Source organism: Emys orbicularis, chromosome 6 (assembly GCF_028017835.1).
Source record: "Emys orbicularis isolate rEmyOrb1 chromosome 6, rEmyOrb1.hap1, whole genome shotgun sequence".
Lineage (NCBI taxonomy): Eukaryota > Metazoa > Chordata > Testudines > Emydidae > Emys > Emys orbicularis.
The window spans coordinates 128500000-128524110 of record NC_088688.1 but is presented as its reverse complement, the minus strand read 5'-3'; the positions used below and the strand labels follow the sequence as shown (position 1 = coordinate 128524110).

General features: G+C 40.9%; 1 protein-coding gene across 1 annotated transcript in view; it reads right to left on the bottom strand.

Moving 5' to 3' along the window:
* PIGG (phosphatidylinositol glycan anchor biosynthesis class G (EMM blood group)) overlaps nucleotides 1-24111 on the bottom strand; it is a 124211-nt gene that overhangs the window by 38515 nt on the left and 61585 nt on the right. The window contains exons 9-10 of the mRNA XM_065406664.1: nucleotides 20003-20457; nucleotides 9272-9463 (exon numbers count right to left, since the gene is read on the bottom strand). Coding sequence (XP_065262736.1) covers nucleotides 9272-9463; nucleotides 20003-20457 — 647 coding nt within the window. The remainder of the gene's footprint in view (nucleotides 1-9271; nucleotides 9464-20002; nucleotides 20458-24111) is intronic.

Here is a 24111-nt window from a genome sequence, read left to right as displayed (position 1 = left end):
TGAGTTCCAGTTCATTTGCAAATTTGACACCATCAGATCAGGATTAAACAAAGACTGTGAATGGCTATCCAACTACAGAATCAGTTTCTCCTCCCTTGGTGTTCACACCTCTACTGCTAGCAGAGCACCTCACCCTCCCTGATTGAACTAACCTCGTTATCTCCACACTGATTTATACCTGCCTCTGGAGATTTCCATTACTTGCATCTGAAGAAGTGAGGTTCTTACCCACGAAAGCTTATGCTCCCAATACTTCTGTTAGTCTTAAAGGTGCCACAGGACCCTCTGTTGCTTTTTACAAATACAAGAGAGTTTCCCCATTGCCACAATTAATTACTTTATATGTTCTGAGTGGAGTGCAAACATGCCCTGCTCTATAGATACCAGAATCAATTCAGAGCTTAAAGTAAACTGATTCAGGAGCTCTCAGGTACTCAAGATGTGGTAGTCTGGACCCAACTTGGGACAAATCTGATTTCAGCCAGGAAAGCATTCACAAGCTTAGCCAGAATCTCCTGGAAAAAGTCAAAGCAAAACTTTCCCCTTTCAAATGCATATGTTTCAACTCTTTGTGAAACCAATTTGCACTAGCATCCCGAACAACTCTTAGCAGGCAACCTTGACCAAAAAACTACATTTTCATATCAGAGAGACTAGAAATGTAAAGGGGTGGGGGGTGGGGGAATTGGGCAGATTATCTGGGGCTCCAGTTCTTTTCAGTAGCACCAACATTAATAATTTGTGGTCCTATGTTGTTCTATCAAGCCAATAAAGGCTGAAGAAACCTGACACTAATAATGTGGACTTCCTAAATATAAAGACAAAAAAACCCACAGCTACCATTAAGCCTTCAAAGCAATTTTTTTAGAAGGCTGAGACACAAATGAAACCTAACACTACAAGCTAGTGTTCGCTTGCACATTGGTGTACCGTATTTAAGTGTTTTCCACTTAATGTCCTGTTCATATGAGAGTCAGAACTTCCTTGCATTGATTTTTTCTTGTCTGCAAAGCAATTAGCTAGTAGCTATTGAACAGTGTTGCCCGCAAAGAGATTTTTTTCCATGTAATCATGATATATACCCTACTGACAATTTCTATTTTTGGAAATGAGTTCTCCCCACTCCACTTCCCCACCCCCTAAAAATTCAGTTGAAAATGTCTGTCGTCCTTTAAAGGCTTTTTCTCTCCCTTGCTTATGTAGTAAATATATAGTCCTTGCCTCAGAATTTAAAATCTAGTTTAATGACAAGATGCAACAGGTGGGGAAAGGTAAATTAACAATATGTGCATGTATTTGTACAAGAAAGCTGTCTTCACAACATAGCTCACCACCTGGCAGGTATCTGCAGGCATCATGGCAGAGTGTCTTAAAGGATTTGAAGGAGAGTGTTTTGGACTGACCTGAGTTCAAACAGGGCACAAAGTTGGAGAAGAAAACAGGGTGGATTTGATTTAAATCACTAGTCAGGAAGACTCTATTTAATCATGGATTTCTACATAAAAGTGCATTCTTGTTGGTTCTTATAACCTTAATGCATATTCTTCACAACTCAGAGATAGATGTAGGTTTCATTTTTAAAAGGTACACACTATACATTTTTAAAGTGATGTTCCTTTCATCATCTTCAATGCAGCTTCCTCCTGAAAAGAAACACTTCTCATGATGTTGTTTCGTGCAACCAGGCCTTGCATTTCTTTGTTGCACTGTTTGCATTTTGCATGCATGCCTGTCTTACCCACAGGTAGAGGAACTTCATTAAAATATTCCCAAACTGGGTCTCTTTTACAACCTGCTGACATTATAGGTTTTCCTTCTAGTGAGAGACTGCTATGGTAGATCTCAAATCAATGAAGGCTACAGTCAGAAAGATCTCAAGACTTCTGGAATATGCTGTTCAAACAGTTTCGCTTTTGTTTCTACTGCCTGTCCCTCTCTTCTCACATTTATCTCCAGACTTCTTCTCCTTGTCCAGATCTATTCCGCCTCCAAAATCTTCTATTCATTGAACTTTTTGAAACTTTGCACTTTTAGAGAGGGGTCAGGGATTAACTCTGTGTACACAAATTTGCAGAGGGACAATAGGGTTGAGGTCTATTATTTCTCTCCTCTATATATTATTTATTTATTTATTCGTTCATTTAAAAAACATTTTTGCTGTTAAAAAACATGTTATCTCTGGAGAAACAAATCCATAGTTTGAGAACTGAAAAACTAAGCATCTCTGATGGTATCTTCTAGACTGAGCAATGAGTCCCATTGGGTAGATAAAAAGATTAACCTATACAGAAGCCCCTGGAACCCCATAAAATTGGATCCCTAATCCATTAACTATTGGAATTCATTTACAAAACTTTTCTTAAACATTATATAAATATATTGTCTCATACTATAGAATTAGAATTTATAATCCCTATTCCATGATGAGATATCTTTGAGCTATAATGTATCTTAATTAAAACTATCTTTAGATAGGTTTTTTCCTCAAAAAGCATTTTATCAAAAAAATCCGATTTTTTTTTTTAAATCATCCATTTTTATCCACCCTGGAAGAAAACGGTCTTTTCAAATTGACAGTACCCTTTTTAAGGCAAGGAATTGCATCTTTTTGACACCATTTTCAAATAATTTTTCAGCTTGGAAGCACTTATACAAACATCAACTGGGTTGAATAGTCTCAGTAAGAAAACCAATTGTTACTGTGCAATACATGTTCCATGCAAATGTCCAATTAAAAAAGTCTTTTAAAAAGCGACCAACTGAAAATTAACTGGAAAATACTACGTCTGAAGTAAAAGAATTTCACTCTTAATTAGAAGCGAAAATCTAATACAAAGTACTGTGTGGAACTAGATCAAGGAGCATATGTAACTCAGCATCACAGAAGCACCACCTTAAGAGCAAACATTCAGGATGACGATATCACATTAACCGAGTCAAATCAAGCAATAGGCAGGGCAATGAGGCAATTTTAGCACAAATCATGAATTTACCCAGGTACTTCCAAACATCTGAAAACACCGTGTCCAGTATTATAAACACCTTTCATAACTATACATTAAAAATAAGGCTAGGATGTCTTTGGAAATTTTATTTAAAATCTTCAAATTAAAAAATATGGCCCAAAAGGTAGATAATGTGTTAAGTGTGTCACAGATTACTAAGGCCAACTGGCTCCCTTTCCACGGTAAAATGTACAGGATGGGGGAAAAGGCATCCTGCAAACTCCATCTTGTTTCTGGACAGAGAACCTTATTTCATTCATGATGCCTCATGAAAGGAAAGAATCAGAGGGGTGGCAACCCTGATCAGCAAAAACAGGATCCAGCAGAATCTATCCCAAATTACTTTCCAGAAAGCTTAATCCTCTTTAAAAGCGCTCCAGTCTCACATCGTGCTGACATTGACTAGTTCACCCAAGGCTTGACAGTACAGTAAAAGCTTTTTTATCCAGCATGTCAGGGAAATGGGGGTTGCCAGTAAGTGAAAAATGCCGGTTAATTAAGAGGGAGGGAGTTTGGGTGTGGGAGGGAGCGTGGGGCTGGAGATATGGGACCAGGTGCAGAGAGCAGGCTCTGTGAGGGAGCTTGGGGCACGGGATGGGGCTCAGGACAGGGGGTTAGGGCACAAGAGGGGGCTCCGGGTGCTGGATCTGGGGGGCGCTCACCTTGCGCGGCTCCTGCAAGCAGCAACCAGTCCCGGCTGCTCCTAGGCAGAGGTGCAGCAGGCAGCTCTGCGCCCTGTCCCCGCCCCAAGTGCTGGCTCCGCAGCTCCCATTGGCTAGGAACCACGGCCAATAGGAGTGGAGGGGGTGGTGCCTACGAGTGGAGGCAGCGCACAGAGCCACCTAGCCACGCCTCCACCTAGGAGCAGCAGGGACAGGTTGCCGCTTGCTGGGAGCTGCCTGAGGTAAGCACCCCCCCAGATCCAGCACCCCGAACCTCCTGCCACAAGTCCTCTCCCTCACCCAAACTCCCTCCCTCTTATTTAACCGGCATTTTTCACTACCGGCAACCCCCATTTCCCCCAACATGCCGGATAAAACAGCTTTTACTGTATCAAGTTATTTCACTAATTATCCTCACAGGAGTCATTTAAATATATTGAGACAAGTTACAAGAAAAAAAATCTTTAGAGAACAGCAACAGGTGTTTCCCTTAATTAACATCTTAGATAAAAGCTATGACTTATTTGGCCAATGAAGTTTCAAACTTGAAATTCTCCCAAACAACCACATACATTAAGATGAGGGAACATCGTCTTACTTTCTTCACACTACTATTTTTAAAATTATTTTTTCCACTGTCCACATTTTATCTTTTTAAATAGGCAATTAGAGGGAAAGAGAAGAGCCAGATTATTCTTCAATGGTTTTTAATTTAAAGACTATCTTAGCACAAGCCATGGAAGAGTGTGCCTATTTTAATTACCTTTTTCCTCATCCACCTTGAGCAGCAGCCACAACTGGAAACAAACTAGTTTTATCTTCAGTGGAGGGGGAGAGAGGGAAATTTCAGACCAGAGACTCTCTTTCCCGCAGAGAGTCCAAGGGCAGGAGAAAGCTACTGGGCTGTTTATTCTTCTTCCTCTTGTAATAACTGTCATCAAATGAGGCACCTACCTGCACTTTGCAGTCAAGCATAGAGAAGACTGCCTCTGATCCATGCCTTGACACACTGGGGCCACCTCTGCTGTCCAGTGGGATATTTGAGAAGTGCAGAGGCAGAAAGAGCAAAATTTTGTTGCTGCTGTTTTTAATAGAGCTATTTTTCTTCCACTAATCCCATAAGAAGTGAGATCAGACCATTACTGCCTCCAGTGTCAAATATGTTCTTAGTAGTGAACGTCAGAAGCTATATATGAATTCTATTTTTCTTCATGTAAGCAAGGATTAACTGTGGGATTTCTTAAAAAGCTTCCAAAAATATTTCTATTATAGGCAAAACTGGCAGCAATGGCTTTAACTAAGGTTGCCTAACACTTAATTTCGGTGGTTTACAACTCTGCCAAATTTCCATGCTAGTCTCTGCCGTTGGCTAATTTTTTTTTTTTGAGAGAGAGAGAGAGAGAGAGAGAGAGAGAGAGAGAGAGAGAGAGACGCAGCAAACAGCTCAGCTAAGGATTAGGTTAGGGAAATATTTTTTTCCAATGTGAAAACATTCTCCTAACATTTCATTGAGAAGCTCTAGCATTTTCATACTTTGAAGCAGCTTTGAAATTCAGCAAGGTGGTGGTACTTAGATCAGAGGGATGCCTTTTGTCGTCCTTGTGAAAAATGTATTCAAACTTGTCTGAATGTTAAATTTCTGACAACTGTCGTTTGTCCATGTTCAACAGAGAAAGTTTGGCAGCAAATTTCTCCAAAGAGTCCATTTGTACTGAGCATGCTCAATCCCCACACAGCTCACAGATCAAGTTCAAGGGGCTGAAAGAGAGAAACAGCATCCAGGAGGAGCAGTTGCTGGGGGATGCTTTAGTGCTGGGTACTAGAACAGGACAGGGACAGCCTCTCCTATACCTTCAGTGCTCCCCCTTGGTGGTGCCCAGGCTAAATTGGAGAAGGAAGAATCCGCCTGACTGGAATGCAGATGAATGACATGCAGCAAGGACACAGTGACATGCTCGGGGACAGGAGGCAGAAGGGTCTGAAACCACTTGAGGACATTCCTTTCCAGACCATGGATTGAAGCCAAGAGTCCCAAGTCAACATTCTTCTGTTTTCAGCCAGTGTCTGAAACTCACTGGCAAAATGTGTCTCTCTTTAGTGACTGGCCAATAGAGAGTTTAAGAGCCTGTGCTTTCTACCAATTATCCCATTATCTCAAATAGCAGAGGTCTGGGCTGCAGATCTAAAGGTTCCTACCCTGTTGACAAACCACATGTGGGCTTAAGATGGTTCCAAATAGCGGATTTTTTTTTTTAAAGTTTTCTTTTTAAAAATGAGGAAATTACACACAAAAAGCTATGTTCAAATAATATTAGGATTGCAAAGTCAAGCACTTAAACGTTACGAAATGCCAGAATTAAGGTTTCCTGTGCAATCCTAATTCAGCCCCCTTGTGCATGTACACGATACAGTCCGTAATTGCATGATCACACACTTTTCTCACAGAACCTCTGCTTCATTTAGCATAAATTGAAAGGTTGTATAGTGGATGAGACTTTTGTCTGGAGGGACCTGTGTCATTTGTTGCAGAAACTGGGAGGTGTGAGGTAAATACAGGCAGTCCTCAGACTTATGACACAATTGGTTCCTTACAATTGTATCGTAAGTCGGAACTGCAATCTACTCCATTGTTGGACCGAGCATCATAAACTCAAAACCTATAGTCATAAGTTGAATCAGGGTGTCAATGTAGAAGTGTCATAAGTGCCGTTCGTCATAACTCGAACATTGTAAAGTCGAGGACTGCCTGTAATGTAGGGGACCGCAGGAACTGAAAGGATGACCTCGTGATTCGGGAAATACATTGACACCCTGAAGATCTGAGTTCTATTCATGCCTCTGCCACCAAGCTTCTAACTGATGCTGGGCAAGTCACAAATCAAACTTTTCACAAGTGGCCACTCTGTTTCTCACTTTCTTAGTGCTCAGCTTGAGAAACTTGGGGCTTCATTTGCAGACACACTGGGCACTCAAGTGCAACTGAAGTCAATGGAAGCTGTGCTATTAATGTATGTGCTATAAAAAGTAACATCTCTGTCAAGAGCATCCACTAGGGCCCAATTTTCAATATTGGCTTTAATCTCTGTGCATCTTATTCCCATTTTACAGATGAGGAACTATCATCATCTCACAAGGGATCCTCTGAATCAATTCATTGTCTGTGTAGCACTCAGCAGCTATGGTAAGGAGCTCCTGAGAAAATCCCATGAGGAAATAATTCTGTATGGAATTCAGGGTTTGGATGGTGTGCAGTAAATAAGGCACAAGAGAAATATTCAACAGCTACCCCGTTCAGTGACCACCATTCATTTTGTGCACTGAATGAGGCAGGGAGTCCTGATGTAAAAATAGTAAGTGATCATGAAGTTACATGAAGTTTAGGTGCTTGACTTTGCAACCTTTTAATGTAGTTTTTATATGTAACCTAATACACAACATATATTTCTCACATTATGGTCAAGTTACAAAATTAGGAAAAGCATAACTCGCGAAGATCACATAATGAGTTACAAATAAAATACCCAGATTTCCTGATCTGCAGTCCAGTATTGGACCATGTTGCCTTTCCAGATATTTCTACCAGACTGAATCAGAGTTCAGGCACATTTGCAAGGCAAGGTAGAAAGACCTATATTACTGCAGCCCATACGGTAGGTATTCTGCACTTCAGTCTCTATGGCAGTCTTTTTATCTTAAAAGGTAAAGGTAGTAGACAGTTTTAAAGTAGCTGTCCTGTCAAAGCAAGTAACAGGGAAGCCCTGATACGCAATGCTAAGGATGGCGTAAAGACAAGGTTGAGGTGTATTGGCAGAGTTGTGCACCAAAGCTTGTAGTGTACCTGCTCTCATTTTCAAAAAGCACTAAAATTCTCCAATTTAAAAAGCCTTGTGCCATTTCTACATCTAAATAGTCATTTAATGTTAACATGCGAGTCTCACTCTTAAATGTGAGACTCAGTCAGCCACCACTGTAACTGATCGTGAAGTTTGGTTTTATTAATCCAAAGAACTTTTAAGCCACTGCATAATCAAAGCTATAAATGAAAGGTCTGACATAGCAGTTTAAGCAAATCACCATATTCACATTTAAAATTAAGCTGAGAGAGTATAAAAGCCCTGTATTTTCTTAGTCAATTCTAATTGCAATTAAGATGCTGACTATAGTGTAAATCAGCTGTCAGTGAAAGCTTTGGTCACTTTGTAAATTTAAGAACTCCACTTATTACTGTAACGATTCTTTTAATTCGCAGCTCAGCGGATGCAGTTAACATTCTGTTCCACACTGCAGTGTTTTTCCTCTCACTGAAGGAATCGCATTCTACCCTAAGGAATTGTAGTCAAACATAAAACTAAAAATCATATTTAGCAATCAGATGAATTTCCAGACAAACACATTCAAGCCCGTAGCCAGATTCTGTAGTCCAAGTAAAAGCCAATGGAGATTTTTGTATGCAGAAGATCAAATACCTTAATACTAATTAAGGAAGTGAAGTTCGCTTCAAATATCTCTACTGCATATAAAATAAATATATGCACCACGGATACACTTGGCCTTAGTTAGTCTGAAAATCTTTTCCTAGGATGCTTTCCAAGGTAATTCCCAATCTCCACTTCTTACAGAGGGTGTGGCCTCTGATCCCAAATCCTGAACTCAAGCTACCCAGACTCAGGTCACATTCTAAGTGATCTCTGCACAATTTATTCTAGCCACAAGCCAATCATCTTTCTAGAATTTCCCCCAAAAGACTACAGGAATGCATCCTGGGGATTTCCCATAATTCTGATGCTCCCTTTAGAACATATTGGAGCTGCAGATCCAGCTATATCACAACAAAAAGTGAAAAATATCAGACAGGTTATAAAAGAATCAAAGCTGCTCTCATGCACTCCAAAAGCAGCTAATGCTGAGTATGAGAAAAAAAGCCCTCATGAATTAGAAGCATCATTGGGTTGTTTCCTCTCACATGGTAAACAACGTATCACCTGCTGACAGTCGTGGTGGGAAAGGAGACTCAAAACTCTTAGCTTCGAAAGTTCTCAGTCTGTATAATGCTGCAAGCTTTAGACCCCAAAAGCAGACATCTATTACAGCTTGAAAGGATATGTTATACAACTCTCAGCTGTAAGAAACAGAAAGGCACAGGGAAACTGTTTCCTAAATGCATTTTTAGCCTTGTAGTCAAATAGTAAACCATTTCATAGTTATAAATAAGTCAGTTTGGCATTGTTCTGTACTAAATATAGCAAATCAACACAATAGTAAATAAAACAGCAAAGGTAGTAATCTTTATAAGACAGATTCAATAATGGAAATAGAAAAAAATGGTAACTGGCTAGATCAATAAGCTATGCCTCAAGGTAGTCAGTGTGTGTGTCAGCCTTTGACAGGTTTCCAATTTGAGATACAGTACAGTAACATACCACTTTATTGTACTCAAAAATTATCTAAAGACATAACACGAAGCTTGTTAGTGCACATCCTTAAAAGAACCGTCCCTTCGCTCATAACAGCCTGATTCTAACAGAGATAACTGTGCTATTTTTCAGTATCCGAAGTGTTACGACTGTTCTAGAAGTTGATTTACATATCTGCTGATGAACTTACTTTGAGATATCTTTGCTGTCTTGTTGCCATGGAAATACAACATTTCCAATGGCTGCCCGGTAACTGTAGACTCCCAAGAGCCCAAGTGCCATCGCTATTTTCGAAACCAGGGAGCATCTCCTCTGAACCAGAATAAAGATCATAACTAAGGAGATAGCTGCCAGAAGGGACAGTACAGCTTTATGTTCAGAACTGTAAAAGAAAAAAAAAAATCTATAATTACTGCTAAGATACATTTAACATAGCTCCGGCTACTGTACTGAATTTCCAAATTAATCACTTCACTGACATCTGTTACTAGCTCTCTCAGAGATGTGGTCAAATATTTTAGTATCTTTAGAAAAATTATTTTCTTAATGAGGTTTTCTATTCAAGCATGCATGTTTAAAAGTAATCATGTCTCACCATATGTTAGCTGGTCTGTTTTAACTGGATAAAACAAAGTTTCATATGATATAATAAAAAATTCTAATGATTTAAAACCAGAATTGTATAGTTATATACATTACATACATGTGGAAAATTCACTATCACTTCTACTACAGCATTCTAGTTTCTCAAACTAATATAAGGCAACAAGGATTGTTACAGTACTTCACAAGCATCTCTTTAAATGATAACTCAGCGTATATATCCATTTTATTTAATTTTAGATGTATAAAGTGTATAAAATGTTCCCTAGCCATCACATCTAAGGACACACAAACACTGTAGAACACACGTTTTCCTCCAATAGCAAAATAAGAACAATCACCAAAACAAAACAAACCTATTAGTACAATGGGGGTCCTGGTCCATGACTCTGAATCCTAGTGTTATGGTAATACAATAAATAGAAAACAAGACAGACATGGGCCTTGCATCATGCCCTAAAGGTGCACAGAAGTTCTCTCTTTTAGACCAGCAGGTGGAGTGCATTCCATAGGCAAGTGCTATACACTGAATAACCTGCCCATTGCCAAATACTGAAACATAGGGAGTGCTGGCACACAGACACTATAGAAAAATCTAAATCACATTAGATAGAGTACTTCATCTGACCTCAGCTACCCTGATAGTAAATGGGGAGATATGAAGTTTCCAGTACTGGGATCTAGGCTTTTTTTTTTTTTTTAAATAGGAAACTCAACATCTGCAACTGAACCCAAAAGCCAAGCAGGAAACCAGCAGTTTAATGTCTATCTCCATATGTTAATGTATGTTAATATTTTTTATTTGTTCCAAATGCCATGACTTTGATTGCACAGGCCAGAATCACACCTACAGTGTGAGGACCGGGGGCTACACCCTGCCATGCCCTCACACTTTGAAATGCTATGGGAAAAACTGCCAGCCTCTGGCAGACTAGGCTATATTAGCATGAGCTCCGCATTGTAGCATGGGAGTAGGCAATTGTTTCTTTCATTTATTCAATATATAGTTCTTAAATTTTGTTGTGCTTTCTTTCCTTATTACCTGCTTTTCTTTGAATTCTACAAGGAAACACAAGACAGCTATTTCAGCTATACAGATGGGAGTCAGCCAGGCTAGGGCTGAAAGGAAAACATTCCCTCTGGGTCCTTCCATGTGACCCAGTCAGCTCCCCATCCAGCTTGGCAGGCTTCCAGGGGAGGTATTGCTCTTTGCAGGGAAGGGAGGCGAAGAAGGGTGATGCTGGAGCATCAGGAGAAGCAAGTACATTTACTTGATGTAATCTTACCGTGTCTCTTCCCCAGTATCCTTTTTTCAGATCTCAAGAGCCTGGGAAATGTTGCTGAGGTGGTGTGGACTGCTGTGGCAACCCCCAAGATGGTATGTACACCGGCAGCTCTATATGTGCACATGCATGCAATAAGACAGTTACCTACCTGTACAGTAACTGTTCTTTGAGATGTGGGTGCAGACATGTATTTCACAACCCAACCTCCGTCCCCTCTGCATCAGAGTCTTAACTTTTGACATTCAGTGCAAAGGAACTCAGGTGGGCCAGACTGGTGCTGCCCTTAAATAACCTAAGGAGAGGCTAAAAGTCAGAGACCATGAGCACCACCCTACAGGCACTGCTAGGCAAAGTTCTTCAGCTTCAGTGCAGCGGGTGTGCGCACACCTGAGTGGAATACACATCTGCACTCACATCTCGAACAACCACCGTTACCATGCAGGTAGGTAAGTCTTTTCTTCTTCGGGTGGTTGCAGACATGTACTCCACTCAGGTGATTCACAAGCCGCATTGGTAGGAGGTGATGCTCAGAGTCTACTTAAAGAATGACCACACTGTCTTTGAAAAACTGAGTATACAGGGTCTCTGCCATTAAGGCATGTCAGCTGACTTACTCATAGACTTTAAGGCCAGAAGGGACCATCATGATTTATCTAGTCTGACCTCCTGCACATCAGAGGCCACAGAACCGCACCCACCCACTCCTGTAATAGACCCCTAACTTCTGGCTGAGTTACTGAAGTCCTCAAATCATGATTTAAAGATTTCAAGTTACAGAGAATTCACGGTTTACTCTAGTTCAAACCAGTAAATGATCCAGGACCCAACCTGCAGAGAAAGGCAAAAAAAACCCCAGAGTCTCTGCCAATCTGACCTGGGGGGAAATTCCTTCCTGACCCCAAATATGGTGATCTGTTAGACCCTGAGCATGTTGGTGAGACCCACCAGACAGACACCTGGGAAAGAATTCATTGTAGTAACTCAGAGCCTTCCCCCTCTAGTGTCCCATCTCTGGCTGTGGAAGATATTTGCTTGTAGCAGTCGCAGATGGGCCACATGCAATTGTAGGCAACCTCACCATACCATCCCTTCCATAAATTTATCAATCTCAGTCTCGAAACTAGTGCTGTTTTTTACCCCAACAGCTACCCTTGGAAGGCTGTTCCAGAACTTCACTCCTCTGATGGTTAGAAACCTTCATCTAATTTCAAGACTTAACTTGTTGATGGCCAGTTTATACACATTCGTTCTTGTGCCAACATTGGCCCTTAACTTAAATAACTCCACTTCCTCCCTGGTGTTTACCCTTCTGATGTATTTACAGAGAGCAATCATATCTTCTCTCAGCATCTGCTCTGTTAGGCTAAACAAGCCAAGCTCCTTAAGTCTTCTCTCATAAGGTAGGTTCTCCATTCCTCTGATCATCCTAGTAGCACCCTTCTCTGCACCTGTTCCAGTTTGAATTCATCTTTCTTAAACATGGAAGACCAGAACTGCACACACTATTTCAGATGAGGTCTCATCAGTGACTTGTATAATGGTAACAACACTTCCCTATCTCTACTGGAAATACCTTGCCTGATGCATCCTAGGATTGCATTAGCCTTTTTCACAGCCATATCACACTGGCGACTCAGTCATCAATATACCCAAGTCTTTCTTCTCCTCCTATGTTATTTCTAACTGATAAGTACCCAGCATATAGCAAAAGTTCCTGTTTAGTCAGTCCCTAAGAGCGTGAACTTATATTTTGCACTATTAAATTTCTATTTCTATTATTCCAGTTTTCAAGTTCATCCAAATCTTCTGGTAGGATATTCCAGTCCTTCTCTGTATTGGCAATACCCCCCAACTTTGTTTCATTGGCAACTTTTATACTCTTCTTGCAGATGTGATGGTAACAAGAAAGGCTATCGTCTGGCGCAGACGAGACAGAGAACAGATTGCCAGGGGCTTAGAGGCCCCATAAGGGCAGTTAATACAGTATTAAGGTCTCACAAGAGAAAAGGCTCTTTCACAGATAGGTAAAGACGAATGACTCCTCTCAGAAATCTCACTACAATGGAGTTCGAGAAAGTTGACTTCCCTTGCATTGGAGAATGAAACGTTGAGATCATGGCTAAGTGGACCCTCAACAAGCTGTGACACAGTCCAGAGGACTACAGATGTAGCAGATACTCCAAAATTTCCTGAATGCCAGCTAGCATCGATTGAACCTAAATGATTGCTGAGGGAGATGTTGCTGCTGTCGTCGTTGCCCTGCGAAGTGACACCTCTATCGCCAGGGTAAAACCTCCCGTGAACACAATGCCCATTTACTGAGGTGCTTAATGATTTAGATCTCTAACTTCAGACATCCATGCTTGAAAATTCTAGTTTTAATCTCAGATGAAATTTAGTGCATTTTGCCTAAACTACATAATGCAATTTAGATGCAACATGTTTCTAAGCAAAGAACCTGAAAAATGCCTTTCTATGCGTTTCTTATTACACCAGCCACTTTTCATTATGTTTCTAGTCTCTTGCTGTTCCAATAAAGACAGAATGCATTTGTTTACCAGCTTTGACCTCTTCTTACCAATGCGAATACAGGTAGAGTGAAAGGAATGATAAATGAGCTCATGATTTTTATTTTAGGCAAGCAAAGCCATTTCCACTTGTTTACTTTCATTTTGCTAATGTGCTGTACATATTAGTACAACGTACCCAACACTCCCACAGTAAATTGATTATTTTTTTGGTTAAAGATTAATATATTTTTGAAAGACACTCTAGGGTATATATGGTAAACTTTGCAGCTTGTAATTATGTGTAATTGGTTTTCCTAAGGGCTAGTCCAGCAATATATTTACAGTGAAATGCCCTCCCTGCTCCTTGGGCCATCGCAATAGTGCTCTATAGGCCATGCACTTCCCTGATAGAGAAGGCAAAGCCTTGCATGGGTCTCTCAAGGCCCTCTTTGGCTGACAAACAAGATAGGTGAAAAATACACTGGAGAGAAGCTTCTGACATAAAAACCAAGAAAATCAGAAAAAGGGAGAGGGCAGATGGTAAAACTACAACTATTCAGCACACAAAACTATTTTAATGCACTAAGATTGAGAACTTGTAACTGTGTAGCTCAGTGGTTTGAGCATTGGCCTGCTAAACCCAGGGTTGTGAGTTCAATCCTTGAGGGGGTCACCTAGGGATCTGGGGCAAAATCAGTACTTGGTCCTGCTAGTGAAGGCAGGGGGCTGGACTCGATGACCTTTTGGGGTCCCTTCCAGTTCTATGAGATAGGTATATCTCCATATATTTTTAATTTTTTTTTATTTTAACCAACAATTTTATTAACCACTAGAACCACCTAATCACCCCCTCTCCTAATTCAATGCCAGTCAACTTGCCTTGCAGTCCCAGTTCCCCCTTCACAGTTCCTCACCTGTCTCCCCCCAGCTCCTCATCCAGTCTCAGAGACCTGCCCAGCCAACTGACTACAAGCCCCCATCTCTCCCGCCCTCATGGCTTCCTGTCCCAGTCTCCTTGCTCAACAAGTCCCAACCTGCCCTTCCCACCAACTCCCAGTTTCCCTTGACCAGCCAGTCCCACCCCACACCTTCAGTCTCACTGGAGTCCCTGTCCCAATCTACTCCTCTCTCTCCCCGGGATCCAGCTTGTGTTCCCTGGCATTTCAATCAGACTACTTCCTCCTCCACACCACCTGGGTGCTAGCAGGGTGGGAGAGGGTTGTCATTAACAGCATAGGAGAGACAGGGTCCCTGCTCAGTTCTGGTGCCTGGCCACACCCCGGCCCAGAACAGCCACTACACAGAAGGTCATTCTAAGCCGCCATAGCTTGTTCAGTTGCTCCATGGGGATGGTGCATATACAGTCTGGTCAAAACTAGGAGTTGAGAGGTTGGAGTATGCTCGGTGAGGACGGAATCTTTTGAGACTTCAGGTATTAAGGTTTATCAAATCTCTACTGGGCATGTGAAAACTGCAATTTTTCAAAAGCTTATCAGCTGGCCAAATGTGGGCAGGTTTCATGAAGATGACAAAAGGCACCCCCTGCCAAATTTCAAGTCCCTGCTCCAAAACATGGGGGCATTAGAACTTCTCTAACAAAAGGTCACCATATTTTTTTTTAACATTACCAAAATGTATTTTCCCCTAGCCTCATTCTTAGAAACTGCTGAACTGTTTTCTCTGAAATTTTGAAAACATATTCAGCCCGAGGCAGACACTTGTCATGGAAAATGTCATCCCAAAATGTTGCAGTTTAGGAAAAGTTACAAGCAACTGAATATGGGGTCTTAGAATAGGAAGTGTCAGGCAACCTTAACAGGTGGTGCTACCAGCACTTACCAGTTGCAAAGAAAATCAAAACTGACTAAATGTAAACTGATGAAGTATTGCCATCTTTAGCCTGCAGATCAACTGCTTCACCATCTCCATTACTGCTCATGGTTTTCTCCAAACAGAAACAGAGCACGATTAATATGATTGGTATAATTTTCATTCAGCTCTTCAGAACTCAGTGATGGAGAGGGAGGGTACCAGAGGCCTCTTTCCTCTGCCTCAGAGTAGCTAAGAGGCTTCTGGAGGGTAAAGAAGAGTCAGAAAGAAAGGTTACTTGCTAGTGAGTGTAGTTCTTTAAGAATGTTTTCTTCATGTTCACACTTATGGGATGTAGATCACGTACCAATAAGGTTCAGGAACCTTCTAGAAAAGCAGTGCCTGTTGGGATCACACACGTTCCCACTCACAGAATTGTAAGACACTGTACAATCACTACGTGTCTCAGTTCCAGTGGCAGTTTTAGCAGGCCTTCATGGATTCAATTGCACCCACAGAAATCATGAACCCCCACTAAAGCCACAACCCTGGTGGTGCTGCAAGCCTGTGTGCCAGATCATAACACCTGGAAGAGGGAGCCCCAGGGCACAGGAGCCCACCATAGTGGGGGAGGGTGTGTGTGCAGGGCACACTTGGGCACACCACTCCACATTAGGCCAGGATTAGGTTTGCAGCGCTGGGGCAGAGTGCTGCTGCGGGTGTCTGTGCCCCGCTTCGCTACAATAAGAGTTTAGTGTAGTGCTTCCATTGAATTGAGAGATTACATCCGCCCCAGCTCAGTTCCTTCCATAAATTCCCGAGTCATGAAAAGAGTAGGACACTGAGGAGAAGAAAAAGTGGCCAGATGTTTTGGTTCTGTATATTCACATTTTGAAGAACATCCATTATTGGTAAGTGATCTGCCAAGATGGTCTCTATATTCCCATCTGTGGGAGTGGGTAGCCGCAGAACCCCCAGGAAGGTGTGCCAAGGAGTACAAGGGTTACCATTGTGCCCCAACTCCATAGTCGTGAAAAGGGGGTGGTGGGATAGTAGTCTCCTTTTACCTCCACCACCCCACAGAATCAGGGGCAAATTAATCCTTTGTATGTACACAAGAAAGATACTTCAGAAGTTAATAGACTTCATTAGACCGTAACTAACCCAATGTCTATTATAACTCTTACAAGCAGCCTCTCAAACTTGATCACCCTAGAGACGCCCTCTGTGTGTCACTTCGGACTACATGACGAATTTAACGTTCATTCCTTAATCTTTCTGCTAGTCTCAGGATGGAGAAGTTTGACTAAAAAAGTCCACATCTATTTGCTAGTCAGAAAATCCCAGTTTTTGTCACAGCAAATGCACATTCCCTCAGTGTGGTTTTCCAGTAGGAAACTGGTCTTAACAAGTCATATGCTCAGATGAATAATACATGACACTAATTCATGTGTTGCTAAAGAGGTGTTGTGAGGACATTTCTTCACATTGCACAGCAAAGGCTTCTAAATGGTGGTCTGGAAAGCACTGGTTGGTCACACAGTGCTGCTTCTCTGTCCAGCTGCTAAATTGCAGCAAGAAACCTAAAACAAATACTTTCCTAATATTACTTCTCACTATAAGCAATTGCTGCAATTTGCATTAACCTAAAATAATGCAGTGAAAACATCTGAAAACCCTGCTCCACAATATTTCTAAAGTCATTACCAATAAATGACCTCAAAGTTCTAATGTAATGCCCTATTGTGTTAGATTTAAGAAAAATTCTCTCCCCTTCCCCCCACAGCCATAGCCCATGTAACCAATCAGAAAGCACTCCAAGCTCCGTTATTCTCCATTATAAGAACATAAAAATGGCCCTATTGGGTCAGACCAAAGGTCCATCTAGCCCAGTATCCTGTCTTCCAACAGTGTCCAGTGCCAGGTGCCCCAGAGGGAATGAACAGAACACGCAATCATCAAGTGATCCATCCCCTGTCGCTCATTCCAGAGGCTAGGGACACCATTCCTGCCCATCCTGGCTAATAGCCATTGACGGACCTATCCTCCATTAATTTATCTAGTTCTTTTTTGAACCCTCTTCTGGGCTTGGCCTTCACAACATTCTCTGGCAAGGAGTTCCACAGGTTGACTGTGTGTTGTTTGAAGAAATAATTCCTTTTATTTGTTTTAAACCTGCTGTCTATTAATTTCATTTGGTGACCCCTAGTTCTTGTGTTATGAGAAGTAGTAAACACTTCCTTATCTACTTTCTTTACCCCAGTCATGATTTTAAAGACCTCAATCATATCTCCCCTTAGCCATCTCTTTTCCAAGCTGAAAAGTCCCAGTCTTAGTAATCTCTCCTCATACGGAAGCTGTTCCATACCACTAATCATTTTTGTTGTCCTTTTCTGAACCTTTTCCAATTCCAATATATCTTTTTTGAGAGGGGTGACCACATCTGCACACAGTATTCAAGATGTGGGTGTACCATGGATTTATATAGAGGCAACATGATATTTTCTGTCCTATTATCTATCCTTTTCTTAATTATTCCCAGCATTCTGTTCACTTTTTTGACTGCTGCTGCACACTGAGTGGATGTTTTCAGCGAACTATCCACAATGATTCCAAGATCTCTTTCTTGAGTGGTAACAGCTAATTTCGACCCCATCATTTTCTATGTATAGTTGGGATTATGCTTTCCAATGTGCATTACTTTGCATTTATCAACATTAAATTTCATCTGCCATTTTGTAGCCCAGTCACCCAGTTTTGAGAGTCCTTTTGTAGCTCTTCGCAGTCTGCCTGGGTCTTAACTATCTTTAGTAATTTTGTATCATCTGCAAAATTTGCCACCTCACTTTTTACCCCTTTCTCCAGATCATTTATGAATATGTTGAATAGGACTGGTCCCAGAACAGACCCCTGAGGAACACCACTATTTACCTCTCTCCATTCTAAGAACTGACCATTTATACCTACCCTTTGTTTCCTATCTTTTAATCAGTTACCAGTCCATGAGATCATCTTCCCTCTTATCCCGTGGCAGCTTACTTTGCGAAAGAGCCTTTGGTGAGGGACCTTGTCAAATGCTTTCTGAAAATCTAAGTATGCTATATCCACTGGATCCCCTTGGTCCACATGCTTGTTGACCCCTCAAAGAATTATAGTAGATTGGTGAGGCATGATTTCCCTTTACTAAAACCATGTTGACTCTTCCTCAACAAATTATGTTCATCTATATATCTGACAATATTGTTCTTTATTATAGTTTCAACCAGTTTGCCCGGTACTAAAGTCAGGATTACAGGCCTGTTATTGCCGGGATCACCTCTGGAGCCCTTTTTAAAGATTGGCATCACATTAACTATCCTCCAGTCATCTGGTACAGAAGCTGATATAAATGATAGGTTACAGACTACAGTTAGTAGTTCTGCAATTTCACATTTGAGTTCCTTCAGAACTCTTGGGTGAATACCATCTGGTCCTGGTGACTTATTGCGGTTTAATTTATCAATTTGTTCCCAAACCTCCTCTAATGATACCTCAATCTGGGATAGTTCTTCAGATCTGTCACCTAAAAAGAATGGCTCAGGTTTGGGAATCTCCCTCATCCTCAGCTGTGAAGACCTATGCAAAGAATTCATTCAGTTTCTCCGCTATGGCCTTATTGTCTTTGAGTGCTCCTTTAGCACCTCAATCGTCCAGTGGCCCCATTGGTTGTTTAGCAGCTTCCTGCTTCTGATGTACTTAAAAAAACATTTACTATTACTTTTTGAGTCTTTGGCTAACTGTTCCTCAAATTCTTTTTTGGCCTTACTAATTGTATTTTTATGCTTTATTTGCCAGTGTCTATGCTCCTTTCTCTTTTCCTCACTAGGATTTAACTGCCACTTTTTAAAGGATGCCTTTTTGCCTCTCACTGCTTATTTCCTATTATTTTACCATTTTCCATCCTCTCATCCTCACTAGGACCTAGGGATTCTCTAGTAATAGATCCTCCCCTAAGGGATGTCCAAACCACGTGCTCCTCCGCACCTGTCGGCTTTCCTCCAGCCCTTAGTTTAAAAAATGCTCTACGACCTTTTTAATGTTAAGTGCCAGCAATCTGGTTCCATTTTGGTTTAGGTGGAGCCCATCCTTCCTGTATAGGCTCCCCCTTTCCCAAAAGTTTCCCCAGTTCCTAATAAATCTAAACCCCTCCTCCCTACACCATCGTCTCATCCACGCATTAAGACTCTGCAGTTCTGCCTGGCCCTGCACATGGAACTGGGAGCATCTCAGAGAATGCTACCATGGAGGTCCTGGACTTCAATCTCTTACCTAGCAGCCTAAATTTGGCTTCCAGGACCTCTCTCTTATACTTCCCTATGTCATTGGTACCTACATGTACCACTTTACTAACTTAGTAAAGTTAGGAATTATGCATTGAATGTTCTGCTTTAATATACATTAATTCTATTACACGAGTCTCTATATACTATGCCAGCCACTGTTGACTTAGTTATTGAAGAACATTAAATCGCTGATAAAAAAACATGTTTCAACTTTTCAAGGATTAGATTATAAATTTTGATTATTGCTAAGGACAGTAGCCTAGCGGTGGTAAATACATTACACAGGACAACTACTCCAACAGAATATTAAATCATTATCCCCTTAGCTAAACACAAAGACAGACATGACATTTTAAGTAAGTAGTAACTATTATCCAACTCAGATACCCACCTTGTCAACCAATGTCCAAAGTCAGGTCGATGAGCCCACTGAACTCCCGTCTGATTTAATGAACGAAGTAACCGACAGCAAATAAGGATGATCCATGGACTTGCTAAACCCATCCACTTTTCTGAGCCTTTTAGAAATTCACCTGAAGAGGTGACTTTGCCCAATTTTGAGTCACATGATGGTATATCAACATTCCTGCACTGGGCGGTTTCCTCAATATCTTCAAAATTTTGCTTCACAGCAGTACTAAGCTGAAGATCACATTCTTTCACAAGAAAGTAGTGTCTACAAATTTCCTGGCACAGTGCCAGACAAAGAGTATTGATAAGAAAATACCAGGTTTGGTGCTCCTCTTCAACGAAGCTGCTTGCTCCCAGGCTCACAGCATGGCCAACAGTTCCTGCCAACATGAGTACATCTAGTTCTGACCAGCTGGAATTGGAGACAGCTGGGTTCTGTGAACAGAAAATGTGTCATTGGTGAAATAATCTGAAAAACATATCATTACTTCAGTGTGTGTTTAAAATGTGCTTACAGCGACTTGTTCAGTGACAACAAATCCTAAGCAAAAAAGACAAATTATGTAATTTTTCTCAATGGCATTTTCTGCACTTTTTACTCTTAAATAAGGTTAATTTTAGTGTAATCCACTGAGAATGCATCATAACACATTTAATGATACTATTTTAAATCATTTTGTATCTCCTCAAGGTAACGAACGTCTCTCTGAATAATCACCAATGCACACTTCAGCTTCAGGTTCTCTACAATCTTGTGACAGAAGGCGTGGAGCAGCTCTTTCTTGTTGCACATCAATAGATCTAAAAATAGAACTCTTGCAGCAATCAAAAACTGAGTAGAGATACCACTAACAAGCACCGCTCTAGTGCCCTAGCCATTCTTGGCTTGATAAAGTGAAAAAATCATCTCAAATTACCAGCAGCTATTTCAGACATCTTGCTGCCTATTGTTACCTTGCAAACGGAACTGTGTATTTATTTCATGATAAAGAGTCTGTTAAATAGTGGGTGTTTAAATATGTATTTCACATGTTCTATGTGGCTACAACAATACTCTTGGCCTGATTTCTTCATTATTTCAATTTTCTGCTCACTGCAGCTACACGGAACCATCCTCAATGCCCACGGCTGGGAAGAGAGGGCTATATACTCGCGAGGCATGCCAATGAGCACTTTGGGAGAAGTGCTGCCCGAACAATCCTTTATTTTCATTTTAAGTAATTTTCTCGGTTGGGAAATACACTAAAGAAACAACATATCGCGAATAAGAACTATTGATATTTTTCAGTACAGAGACCATTTTAAAGCCAAATCCCAAACAAGGTAAATTATTTATATTTAAAAACAAAGTTCTCTGAATGTATATTCTGTAGATTCATTTTCTTAGCTATGTGCTCCTACACTTGACCTTGTGAGCGGACTTTAAAAAAAGCACTGAATATCCAGGAACTTTATACAGACTAGTCAAATGTACTTTCCCCAAAACTCTGTATACTGCACTATAATTTCTAAGCTTTGGTTCTTTTTTAGACCTCTCTCCCTTACAGACAACCAAGGAAAGTAAAGTGATATTCTATTAAACATATAAAATCATGAAGTCTGAAGACCACTGGTGTAGCTCACTTCAGAATGGATTTAATTTCCTAAGCAACAGGCCACAGCTGTGAGGGTAAGAGAAAGGCAGTATGTATGGAAAGCGCACACTACAGTTTACTGTGCTCTTTGACATGGTTGAAAATTAACGTTATGGTCAAGTCATTGTATCTAAAGATGGTGACTAGCTGCAGTGGCCCAGGACGTAATATTTTGTTGCATAGAGTACCTTGCTAAAAGCACTGGCTGTGGTGTGTGGAAAACCGGGCACCCTGTGAAGAGAGTTACATGTCAGCCTAGCTAAGCAATCAAGTTTTTCGACTCTAAGCAGCTGTTATTAAATTTAAAAAGTGTTCGCCCAGGAACAAGCACCTCCAACAGTTAATCTGACAGTTCTGATTACATGGAGGACACACAGTTCAACCCTGAGATGCTTACAAGAAAACTAGTTTGTGCTCAGCCGTTCGGTTTTGCATGGTCAGTGATTTCACCTTAAATAGCTTGTCCTAGTAACCACTGCAGGGTTTAATCTCTATCAGAAAAACATTTGCCAACAATTAAACATTAGTACTGTATGTGAGAGATCACAATTTTTTCCTGTACTTACAAAGTATCTTCATTATCTCAGATACTGCTGTGTGGTAACTATTGGACATAGTTATTGTTTATGTGCCATTAAGTACTAACTTCAGAAGTAGACCATGTATATCAGATTTTTAACTCTCATGATGTTGACTATCTCCATGTTTTCCAATACAGACTCCAAAATGTTGGCTTACCTTGTAAGATTTGCTAACAAGTTATGAATTTTCACCCCAAAATTAAACCTATATCTAATCAGGTAGCAGGTAATAAACAAGTTTAGCCTCGGCAGCTAATTAAGACTAATCTGGAGTTTTGATTTGTGGGAACCAAGCTGTGCAAAGTCTAAATGTAGTCTTTGTTATTCACCGCCTGGAGTTCGTGAGCTGAGTAAACAGGGCAGGTGATGTACCTGAAGTACGTATTAGATATTATTAATTCATACTAACAGCATGGACCGCGTGTGTGTATGGTTGGGGGGTAAGGGAGCACATTACACCAAAACTTCTGCATTTACAAATTAAAATTACAGATGATGATACAGACTTCAAATTTCAACTGAATGAGATTTTCCAGCTGAAATACATCCCAAGTCAGTGATCTAAACTTACTATCATCTGAAGCCTGTTTGGTGGATTATGTACAATACTTACTCATTCCAGTTAACAGACTAGGTTATATCACAACAACCACCAGCATTAGCACTAACCTCTTGTTTAACAGTCTCAGCAGAGAGACCCAAAGAGTGAAAATGCATTGAGACCAAACTGTGCGTAAGCATGTCATTAGACCACAGGAGATTTAAGTCACAGCAACGCCAATGCATTCAGTTCTGTATTTAAGGGACCAATGTCGCCAACCCATGCCCCCAGAAGCTACAGGAATCTCAGATCCCTTCACCCTCCTATCAGACAATTTATGTGTCTTCTTTTAAAGATTTAACACTCCTTTTACAGAAATATATATATGTATTTATGTCTCGTACCTTACGGTTATCAGCACCAACCCAGGTGCCCTTGACACAACAGTAAGCTTCATAAATTGGAAGCAACTGAAATGTAAAGTCACTGCGGAATCATGAAACAACGTTATGGGAGCAATCAAACTAATGGGAAAGTTTCTGGTGTTTCTCCAAACTTGCTCCATTTCTATGCCCATGTGAATACAGTTTCAGTGCAGCAGCTTAGTGTGACAAAATACTCCTGTTGCAGCGCCAATTACTTCAGCAGAATTACACTAGTAACCAAACAATCCCTCTGCACATCAGCACATCTCATGCACTCGCAAGGTCTAGGAAACAGTAAGAAAAATAGATTAATCAAGACTGATATTAATCCTGGTTGCATTGTTGTGGCTTTTCTGACTATTAATAAACATTATGGTAGTGTTTCAAGACGCCAATCAGGACTGGAGCCCCATTGCGCTGGGCACTGTACAGATTTAGGTAAGATAATTCCTGTTCTCGAAGGCTTACAACCTAGAAGTCAAAATGGGGTAGAGGATAGGAACATAATATATAAATAAATATGGTGAATTAACAAAGCTTTGGTATATGTTTTGTTGTTTAAATGGCAGGAATGGTTAAATGGGAAGCTAATGGCACTAACTGAGTACAACAGAAGTTCACCTACCTCACCAGGATCAGCAAACACGGTTCTTTACACATCACTGTCAAATAGACCTGTTCCCCTAAGGGCATATCCTCCTGACCTCCATAACAATAACCCTGTTTTCTCCTTCTGCTCCCGCAGACAGTTACCCCATACACACACAACTCTACTGTTCCTGAGAGAGGGACACATTCAGTGATCAACCCCACACTCCCTCACACAGAAAGCACGTACAAAATAAATCTCTGCCTCATTACTGAATGTCATCATTAAAGGTTAGCTATGCCTTGACTCATGGAATACT